The following is an 11,019-nucleotide window of genomic DNA, read 5'->3' as shown; positions in this document are numbered from 1 at the left end:
CGGAAATTAACCTAATAAAAAGGAATTCCAAATAAAAAATAGAGTGTTATTTTGTTTTTAGATTTTTATTATAGTTATTTGGCTTGTAACCATTTCTGCTGGTTTCATCTAATCAGTAATAGTCTTAAAAAAAAACTGGTTACAAAACAGGTTACAAAATACTGGCATTAGTACATTTTCAACAGAGTGGGCATCCAGTAAGTCAGTGACAAATTCACAACCTTACCAGAGAGCAGAAACTCCCACACACTGTTAAACCTCACTGCTGGACATTCATTTATTGGGTTTGGAAAATAATGGGTATTGCTCCTCCAGTGCGAAAAAAGTACTACACACCTACTACACCCAGCCATTACTAGCCTCATTCATATAGACCTCTTCTGGATCAGCTGACTTACAAAGGTCCCAGTGGAGTGAACAAGATGAAAAATGACATACAGGACTGAGGGATCATGGGTGCGCAGTTTACCAAATGCTCCCTATGACAACCTGCTTTGGTCAAACAAAGGCAAAAGAAAGGCAGTCAAAAAAGGCGAAACTATTCATTTCTTTTTTGTTCAGCAACCCACCATCCTAATCCGAGTCACTTTTCTCATCTTTAACGATTAGTTTTTTGCCTCTTTTAGGCTCAGGCGTTTGGCCATCCTTCTCCTTCTTGCCCTTGGTGACTCTAAAAAGAAAAAATGTAATAAATGATATAAAAACAAATAATAATAAATGAAATGTAGTGTGTGTATATATATATAGGTGTCAAATGGGCTCTGTTGGTAGATGCCGTTAACAGTTTTGATTTTGAGAAAAAAAGACATTTGTACAGGATGTAGTTGTGGCATGATATCACTTACAATTTCTGCAGGTATCTGTCCATATCAGATGGGGGTACCACGTCGCTCAATTCTAAACTGTCGTTAATCTTCTTCAACATTTCATACCTATCCTTACCCCTCACCTGCATGAAGAGAAAGCTCATCTTAAGAGTCATGCAAACACAGACTACACTCTTTTTTTTTAAAGGTCTTAGCCAACCATATTTGTAGTACACAATACCATTTAAAAAGCACAAGCTAGGTTAGTATAATAACTAGGCATGGCAAGGCATGTTTATTTACAAAGCACCTGTCATACAGTGGAAATTTAAAATGTTTTATATGATTTTTTTTTTTTTTTAAATAAGGGGTAATCATAAAAAGTTTCATAATAAATGTAACAAAATCAACAGTGTATTAATTTGTTATTTTTGTGAGCAATATTACTGTGCAATATTACTGGTCCTGTGCAAAATTTATGTTCGGTGCAATATCATTTATGTACAGTTAAGATGCAGTGCAATACAACTTGGGATTTTTTTTCCCCTCTTTCTCTTGCACTTTTTTTTTTTTTTTGAGAATGTTTACTGCACCTTACCCTTCTACAAAAGCTGACTCTGAGAAACGCACAATAATTGTAATGTACTTGTACTGTAATGTACGTGTGCAAATTGCAATAAATTTCAAATTCAAGAGGTTACATTTTTTTTTTAATTAAATCATTTAAAAAGAAATAAAGTTATACATTAAAAAGAACATGAGAGACATAAAAGGACAAGAGGCTGCAGGAGATATTTTTATATTTTATATATATATATATATATATATATATATATATATATATATATAGGAATCATAGTGCCTTTTAAACAAAGCTTAATTTATAACCTACTATCATTATGTGGCACAACCATTTAGCAGGTAATTTAGTTTTTTTTTTAAATTAGTTAATTTGACCCTCAATAAAACCCATTACGATTTCCATGAAAATCACAGGAGAATGATAAAAAAGAAAAGAGACAGAAGGTGCATGATCACCTGCAGGGTATAGATCTCCTCATCACTGCTCGTGCTCAGTTTGGCCTTCTTACTGCCCTCAGGTCGAGGTGTGGATGAAGATGATTCTTTAGTCATGCCTGTCAGATCAGATTCACATTACTATAACATTCTGAAGAAATTAATGCAGTGAATGTGCAGTCTAATTGAATTTATTTCACACATGCAAAACTTACTGCGTTTGGTGGTAGAAGGGGTCTTGCCCAAGGTTTTGGTCTCCTGGTCTTTCCTGAAGTTGCTCTCCTCAGTTTTCCTGTCTCTGCCTGGGCACGCACACACACGCACCTCAAAAGACCTGCGGCCCAGCAACTGACCACTGCAAGACCAGAGTAAAAGCAGATTTGATGATCCTTGGTATCCACATAGGAATACATTTCACTAACAGAGGAATCAAAGATGGACTAATTACTCATGAGTCTCCAGAGTGATTATTGTGAGGATGGGTCGGCGGTTCATGCCACCCATGCAACTGCTGTTGCACATGAAATTGTATAAAACAGTTGTCCATTCTGCTCCCAGCTGAAAAAAAAAAAAAAAAAAAAAAAAAAAAAAAAAAAAGCACAGGAAAAGTGACATTACAACTATGAAACGTATAGCTGTGTTGCAGACAAAACATTTTTTTGTCATTTACTCTTGCTGTCTAATGTTATTACAGATCAAAATACTGAGACTGACTTGAGGAGCCTCATAGGGAACCACCACACTGTGCCTGTAGGTCATGTCGTCCTCTCTGTAAACAGCACGCGAGTTTCCTTCCACTCGGATCAGGTGAGCAGGAGGTGCCAATCCTGAACAGGGAGTAAACAGCCCTGTTAATTACTTTTAGTGGAACTTGTATCTAGGGATGCACCGAATATTCGGCCACCGAAAATTTTCGGCCGAAAATGTTGTGATGACACAAACAGAAACCGCGACCTGCGCGTGCACCTGCATATCGCAGACCACGAGCTCCCCTCGACATTCACTTCTAATTAGTGGGTCTTAATAGAGAACATTCTCTCTCTTCTTGCTCCCTTTGAGCAGCTAACTAAAGAGATCAGCTCCTCTGGTGCATCTGTAGCGGACGTTATTCCTTTAATCGCAGCACAAAAGCGTCTCATAAGCAAAGAGGTTGAGACGGACCACGGAGTGAAAACAAAGAAAAGTACACTCTTAGAGTCTGTCAGCACACGTTTCACTGAGATCTATTCGGATCCTCTGCACTTCATCACGACTGTACTTTATCCGCGTTATAAAGACCATTACTTGGATGCGGAAATAAAGCAGCGCGCACGAGAAATGATACAGGCCGCGATGGATGCGGAGAACCCGTGTGGAGACGGAGACGGAGCAGCGCAAGGAGGAGATCAGAGCGCAGAAAAAAAAAAGACTCGTCTCTGCACTCTCGTTGTCTGATATGTTAAGTGAAATCCTGCAAGAAAGTGCCTCAAATAATAATAATAATAATAATACGTAGGCTATTCTGTTCTTAAGCTACTATATATGTGACTATCAGATTGCAGCCATATTTCTGCTAGATATTTTTTTAATTTTATATAAATGTTTATTTATGCCCTGGCCCTATTTAAATACACTCTCTCAAATCTTTCTCAAATGTCAGGCAGATGACAAGCTCAACAGCTAGATGGTTATCTGTCTGAAGCCCCCATCCCCAGAAGTGATAACCCTCTTGCCTACTGGAGAAGTAATGCACTTTAGTCCTACAGAGAAAAATTTCAAATGCACTTGACCTAAATGCACTTTGTTTTTATGAGAGAACATTTTAATTTTAAAACCTTTCTGCAGGCCAGTAGGCCTGTACATTATTTTTCAATGTACACATGAGTGGGGTCAAGTTAAACATTTTAGTTTTAATTTTATTTTATACTGTGCATTGTTGCAATGTGCTAAATAAATATTTGCAAAATTTGTAATTGATTTATTATTTGAAACTTTCATATTAATTTATGCAATTGCAATGCCTTGATTTTAGTTAGTAAAAAGTTAGTACACAGTCATAGCCATAAATGCAATGGTACTAATAATCGGCATAATTTCTTTTGGTGTTTCGGTTTTCGGCCTTGGTTTCGGCCAAGAATTTTCATTTCGGTGCATCCCTGAGTATAGCTAGTGTATTCCTGTACAACGGTGCAAGATTGGAGAGAAAGAGCAGGTCTATACCATCGCCATCTAGGGTTCTCTCATGATGGGGACATCGACGGACCACATCAGCCACATGTTCAGACTTCTTATAAATGGCTGTGGCTCTGATCACCGAGCCCTGGGGAGGGGCAACATCCACCAGCATCTGAACGGGACACGTTTTCGCCAATTGGCAAAAGAGCTTATTCAGGTCAGACGAGTACTGAAATCAAAGAAAAGGAAAAGATCAAATTCATATAAACAAAAGTCGCACGCTGAAAAAAAAACAAAAAAAATATGTCATAGTTATTAGTATTTGTAGTAATCACACAAGTTAATAGAAAATTCAAAATATTTAAGTTACAAATCCTGAGAATGCTGATTAAAAAAAAAAAAGAGATAGCCAACAATCAACTACTAGTTGACCAGTGAGGTCAGCTACGTCAGCTGGATTTTTTTCCTTAGCAGTGGTGCTTTAAAGGTGGATGTCTTGAAGAGAGGTTTTAACGTGCTGACAGTGTGCTAATAATAATAAGTTCATCCCATTTGAAGCACCACCACTACAGGTGTAGCAAATACACAGCCTCTGACAATAAGCTTGCTGATTTAGAAAATATGTACATTTTTTTACTTAACACATTTAATATGTATATGTTATTCCAGATAATAAATACAAACATATCTGTTTAATCTAACCAAAACCTAGTACATTAAAAAGGACGGAAAAAATTGCAAGCAGGAACAAAAGTTTCAAACTTCACAACAAACACTCACAGATTTAAAAAAAAAAAAAAAAAAAAAAAAAAAAAAAAAAAAAAAAAAAAAAAAAAAAACACTCAGACACAAATTATTACACTGATCTATTTTAAAATAAAAACTATGTAATTTATCACATTCACATTTAAGCTTTTAAAATTGTATTTTCCTCTTACCATCCAGATCATGTGCAGTCCTGTTGTTTATGACAGGATCTGAAAGACACCAGTTTGACTTGCACTATAACAACCTTAAACTCTACTCACTTTTCTAAAACTCTGTTTCACAGGATGCAATTCTGCATATGGTTAAGCTGAAAAAAAAAAAATTTGGTTGCTAAATGTCCCTGCTCTGAGTCTTAAGCCTGCAGTTTCTGTTGAGGACACCCCCCTCCCCCCACTGCTCTAGGAGGACAAGTTCAGACATGTTCAAACTCCACAGATACAGGCTTACTAATAAAAACATCCTGCTCAAAAAATAATAAAAGGCAAAAAGACAAAAAAAACGAAGAAAATAAATTAACAAGGAGATTTCACTGATTATAGGAATAAATAAAATATAAGTTCTGTCAGATTTAATAATATTAGAGGGCTAAACACAACAGAGACTGACTAAGCTAGAGATATGACTCATTACTAACATGAATGTTATTGTACACGGAGGAGTACGTGAAAGCTTCTTTGACTGACAAGAATGCAGCCATCTTAGAGCAACACCCCTTTCTACATACTGGACAGTCAAGAGAGTGTGTATTAAACTGTATTTGCCAAAATACACAGACAAATTACATAAGCTATAGCTTTTTCCTAATTTAGCTTTATAATAAACCTGGAATTGTACACAATGAATGTTACTGGCTGTGTGATGAGTTCTTTTCCTCTACTGTAAGTAGCTTTGGACAAAAGCATCTACTAAATGCATAAGTGTAAACGTACGCCAATCACACAGCCATTTCTTTTTGCAACCTCTTGAAACAAATACATGATGAATTTCTAATAACTTTATGCCATTTGAATCTAAATACTTGTTTCTATCCGTTCTCCAAACCAGTTATGTATGGTTGTGACATAATAGCTTATAGTCTTGCTAAAAAGTTAGGATATGAAAGGTCTGAACCAAAAAAAGTACAACAGATGAAAGAGAGAAGATTTGGAGGGGGGTGGGTTGGTTGGGTGGTGGTGGGGCGGCACTTTTTTTTAAAACCCCAACCCTACTGGAGAACTGTCTGGCGCTCCACATGACAACATGCCTATTCATGTCTGCAGAAAATTCAATAAGAAACTGCCAAATTCAATTTCTTATTTGCCTTACTCCAGATGTTAGATTGACAGGCTGAATGACCACAACAGCTCTCTAAACTTGAGTGGCGAATACACAGAAGATGGGAATTTGGAAGCATTATTCAGGACAGGAACGAAAGAGGCGATGGAGAATGAATGAAGTCTCATGGTATCCTGGCAACATTTCAATGCAGCGCTCACCAGAAAGGACTATTTAAGTCTCTACATGACCTCAGGTACACGTGCAACCATGTACACACTTAAACTAATACATACTAACGTTAGTTCACTACTAACGGTCACTAACTTTTAACTAAATGTTATCACGAACACTTATGCAATCACTAGAAGCCATTTTATTTCCATTTTATTTTCATTTATTTAGGATGCTAGTGTATAGTGCACGTATAATGTGAGATTAGAGGAGTTATATGAGTGATCGTGTACACACAAATGCCACTTTTTATGTAATTTGAGTACTGTATGCATGGATGTATGTGTGCGTATGTATTTTTAACTTACCGTGCAGGTGACAGACTTGGCGGTGCCAGATTGAGGGAAGCCCAGTTTGAAGCCATGTTCCCCCGGATAATCAGTGGCAACGGGAACAGAGGAGGTCGGAGGGGAGGTGGAGGGCTGTGGCTGTTCAGGCAGCATATTTCCAAATATATTCAGGTCGAAAGAGCCTGGAAGATACTGCTGAAACACATAAGAGTCCAGCATTGAAAAAACAAGTATGAATATGAGTATGGTTGTGTGTGCATATACATGCTTTAAAAAAATACCTCATCATTGACTAAGTCCCAGCAAGGGCCACCATCCTGAGTGGAACTGAGACACAAATTGGAAGAAAGAGAGAATTGGTTTAGCATTAAACTAATAAAACACACACCATACACACTACAGAGTATTGATGCACAAGTTCAATGGATCTTGACCAACCAAAAATAAAATAAATACCCAGAAATGATTCCAGAAACCTGAAATAATATTGCCTGCAACCACACAAATCTGAGGAGATGACCAGCTCCGGGTCTCAGCAGAGAGTTGCAAACTTACATGAGGTTTCGCTCCCACAGGTCAGCAAATTCTTGACTTTCTGCCATGGCCTGTGTTAGATTCGCAGATATACTACAGATATAACACAAAACTTTAAGTCAGCTCAGCGCTTGAGGGAAATATGATTTGAAAAAACAACAACACCTCACAATCGCTCGATATTTTGAAAACGGTTCGGCCGTCGTTGTTGTCTTTTTGAGAAGTGGGTTACATTTTTAAATTAAACAACCAAATCACGTTTGTAAATATTTTAAGTGCAATTTTAGGCTCAGTGGAAACACTCAGAAACGAACCCCTGAGAGGCACCTTGCGAAAACACCGCTAACGTTAGCTAACTACGTGAACGTTAGCTAATTTGCTTCTAAAACTAAATGCACATTTGTAAATATTGTTTAAGGGGAAACAATACTTAGATATTAAATACAAATTTCTAAAAGACACATCAATTTGTTACAGTAAAAGCGCATTTTAATATTTTCGACTGCTAGCTACCTAGCTAAGTTAGCTAACGTTAACTCGCTAGTTTAAATATCGTTTAAAGCGCTGTCGGGCCTCTGAGTTTCCATTCGTGTTAATTCATTAGTTTTATTCAATTTTTTAAAACAAATTTTAATCGCATCGACGTCAGCTCGTTAAAATAACAATATCCGCACGCATTAAGTAACCTTGTACTCGAAATCCCGATTTTAATGCACGAAATAGTTTTGAATCAAACACTTAATGAAAAACGAACTTATGTTCTAACAAATTAGGAATCGGCACAATTGTCTCTCTTTTACCTTGCGATAATTCACTTCACCGACCTCCTCTCCCCAAACGGTTGTTTTCGTTACTCTTGTAAGAGTCTCGCCGTGATGAGTTCCGAGTGTCTCGCACAAAAACCAAAACAACACAAAAACCGGACTGCAAACTAAGCAAAAAATCCACTCGTGGAGTTTGAGGGGATTCCCCTGTAGGAGGAGTCTGCTGACGTCAGCGTCACCTGACTGACAACCGGGCTCACATGGAGAAGGAATTAAATGGAAAAAATAAAAATCTGCAGAAAATTAACGTTTCTAATAGACACCTAGACAAAAGGCGCGGATTCTGCATCACGAGGAAGCTGTTTGAAATATCCAGTCCTTCTTTATTACACTGCGTTCCAAGTACGAAAGATTTGATTTTAATTCTATTTGATAATATATTTATATATATATATATATATATATATATATATATATATATATATATATATATATATATATATATATATATATATATGACATGAAGTATTTTGCAACGCCTGTCTATCGATGCATAGGCAAAGTAAGAAGTTAGAGACTGATAACACAGAGACAGATGAGCCATTGATTCTAATAAAGTTAAAAATCTCCAGGATATGGCATGGTAAGCATCAAATCAAAACTATAAAAGTCTTTAACAGAGGGATAAACCGAAAGTCACTCATTTTTGTAGACATATATTATGTTATATGTATGTGGCTGCAGGAATGTCACCAAATAATGAACTCCAGAGGCCTACCAAAAGAACTGTTCAACCACATCACAGCCACAGAATTTCTGTGTTTGCTACCCGTGAGTTATAAAATCATACTTGAAACTTCTGACCAGTCAGTTGAGTCCCCACATCACTTACATAATAGAAAATTAGGTCTTTCATAATCGAGTCACCACTCAGACCGAAAGTGGTATGATGAATACAATTTCAAAAGTTTTATTTACATATAGGCTATGTCACCCACATTTAAAATATTTAACTTTTCAATTCACATTCTACAGAATGCATGCATTTATGAGGGCATGTTATGAGACAAAAAAAAAAACGTTTGTACATATATTACAGTTTTTGGTCTGCAACAGAAACTGTGATGCAGCAACCGGTGATATAAAGAATATGAGTCAATATTACCACCATTCTCCGTTTTGCATTTTGTGATTTAATGACACACAGAAGAAATAAAAACATCAGAAAAGGTTAGCTTAGAACTATAATTTAAAATGTAAACTCCCATATGAAACTACTAATTACACTTCTGCATCTCCATTGTTCTCATAGATAACAAAAAAAAAAGAAAAATCACTCACAATGCAAATCACTTACGTATTTTCTCAAAATAATCTAATATTTTCAAGCAAAAACAATTAATTTGATATTGCGATTCATTTATAAAGACTGTGATTCATTTTGAAATGTGTTATTGGTATTATAATAAAAAGAAACGAGTAAAACAAAAAAAGACAAAAGTAGAATCCCACACATATATTTTGTATTGCATGGTTAAAGTTACAAAGTGCGGTGGTATAATTCACATATTTCAGGGAAAGGAAAAAAAAACATACTTTGCAGAATATGTAATACACCCATTACAGTATAAAAGACATAATGAAAATTTGTTACTAATTATTGTTTTTCCTTTGCTATTTGCACACTTAATTGCTGATGATTTATTATATAACATTATGAGAAAATAATTATGATGTCAAAGACTATCTTTGCCTTTACATCACCTAGAACATCCTTCCAAATGACATATCTAAGGTTTTACACAACTTCATGTTTTGTAATTAATTTTTTTCAACAGAAAGGAAAAATTATGATGATCGATGGTATATATCTAGTTGTGGACAAATGAAAAAGGAAAAAAACAAAACAGTAAACATTAAATTAGTGCCTTTTTTTCTGATGATGCTTCCGAGAAAGGCAAGCTTTCTGGTGTGTGCACGTGTGTTTGTGTGTGAGGGAACATTAGAGAAAAGCTCTAAAACATACAGCTAAAAATCGCCTGGTTTTGGAATTTCTTTCTGTTAAAAGAAAAATCAGATAATTATACCAAATATACTTTGTTTCGTTTATAGTGTGTGCCCTTTATTCAAGCAAATAGAAATCACCTGTAAACTCTTACATTTATGTAACCTCAATAGGCACTTTTCCCAAACTTTGAAAAAACACTCAGAAATATAATTTTACAAGAAATGATTTTTTTTATTGTATATATGTTGTGTAATTTTATTTCTAGCATATATTTTCATTAATAGCAATGATGTATGTTTGTTTGTATGTTTGTTCAAAGTATATTTAGAAAAAATGAATTCTAGCTTATTAGTATTATTACTGTAATATAATCGATTTGTCAAAATATTCAGTATTAAACATACAAGTCCAAAACTGGAATTCTTAATTTTCAGTGATGATTACAATAACTGATAAACCCCATGTCACCTCATGTAACATTTCCGCATTTTCTCTCCAAAAGTGTAATTCTGACAAGCAGTTAACATAATAGCAAAAAATGTACCTAAGAAAAGCTTGAATGACTGCATAATAAAAGAAAAAAATAATTAATCTCATAATGTGTTTAAATCGAAAGGAAATGAGGAAATGTATAAAAAAACACTGCATATCTTCTGCATACTCTCAAAATGGCTGACACATTTTTAACTGCACAACTTTAATTTTCTATAATGCATATAAAATCATAAATGTATAACAAGACGAAATAAATAATCACTAAAAATCATAATTCGGAGATAATACTAAGATTCAACATCGTTTTTCCTTGTGTCTCATCACAGTTCTTATCAAGCACATGTAACTTAGCATTTAGCAATCAGGAACCTCTGCCCAAACCAAGGATACGAATATTAAAACCAGGATGAAATATCTCCACAATTGAATAAATAAATGTAAAAGCGAACAATATTACATCAGATTTGCTGATAAATAAAGACATTTATGCAGAGCTCGTATACAGGTCAGCAACCTTAACACCCACCTGTTATTGTTTGGAGCTTCAGTCCTAGAACTTGTAATAAAGTTCTCAAATCCCGAATACGAAGTCGAAGGATACGTAGGATCCATTTCGTAAATTTATTGCGTTTAACGGAGCGCGAATATTGTTAATATTCATCTGTTTGAGACAGAAAGGTGGCTACGTGAGTTTT

General features: G+C 35.4%; 1 protein-coding gene across 6 annotated transcripts; it reads right to left on the bottom strand.

The window, feature by feature from the left end:
* Nucleotides 1-49: 49 nt before the first annotated feature.
* Nucleotides 50-8,050, bottom strand: LOC109082764 (cellular tumor antigen p53-like). Of its 6 annotated transcripts, XM_042754349.1 has the most exons (12): nt 7,858-8,050; nt 7,079-7,150; nt 6,805-6,850; nt 6,542-6,718; nt 4,023-4,206; nt 2,538-2,650; nt 2,272-2,381; nt 2,039-2,178; nt 1,845-1,942; nt 846-949; nt 570-670; nt 50-489 (listed from the first exon to the last, which is right to left on the bottom strand). In XM_042754349.1, the coding sequence occupies exons 2-11, from the start codon at nt 7,123-7,125 to the stop codon at nt 574-576; spliced, it is 1,116 nt and encodes a 371-aa protein (XP_042610283.1). In that variant the 5' UTR covers nt 7,126-7,150; nt 7,858-8,050; the 3' UTR covers nt 50-489; nt 570-573. The 6 variants fall into 6 exon arrangements, with proteins under 6 accessions (XP_042610283.1, XP_018953143.1, XP_018953153.1 ...); XM_019097598.2 differs by having other exon boundaries at nt 50-670; nt 7,858-8,049; XM_019097608.2 differs by having other exon boundaries at nt 50-670; nt 6,542-6,715; nt 7,858-8,049.
* Nucleotides 8,051-11,019: the final 2,969 nt, after the last annotated feature.

This window comes from Cyprinus carpio, chromosome A5 (assembly GCF_018340385.1).
Source record: "Cyprinus carpio isolate SPL01 chromosome A5, ASM1834038v1, whole genome shotgun sequence".
NCBI classification, from domain to species: domain Eukaryota; kingdom Metazoa; phylum Chordata; class Actinopteri; order Cypriniformes; family Cyprinidae; genus Cyprinus; species Cyprinus carpio.
The sequence above is the reverse complement of the archived record's forward strand: the minus strand, read 5'-3'. Positions and strand labels throughout refer to the sequence as shown.

What these genes read in the sequence shown, in the direction of transcription:
- LOC109082764 (XM_042754349.1), bottom strand. Translation starts at nt 7,125, where the DNA reads ATGGCAGAAAGTCAAGAATTTGCTGACCTGTGGGAGCGAAACCTCAT. An exon ending in GGGACTTAGTCAATGATGAG is followed by an intron (nt 6,719 to 6,804) that starts GTATTTTTTTAA and finishes TATGTGTTTCAG; the next exon opens with CAGTATCTTCCAGGCTCTTT. An exon ending in TTCCCTATGAGGCTCCTCAA is followed by an intron (nt 2,382 to 2,537) that starts GTCAGTCTCAGT and finishes TTTTTTTTTCAG; the next exon opens with CTGGGAGCAGAATGGACAAC.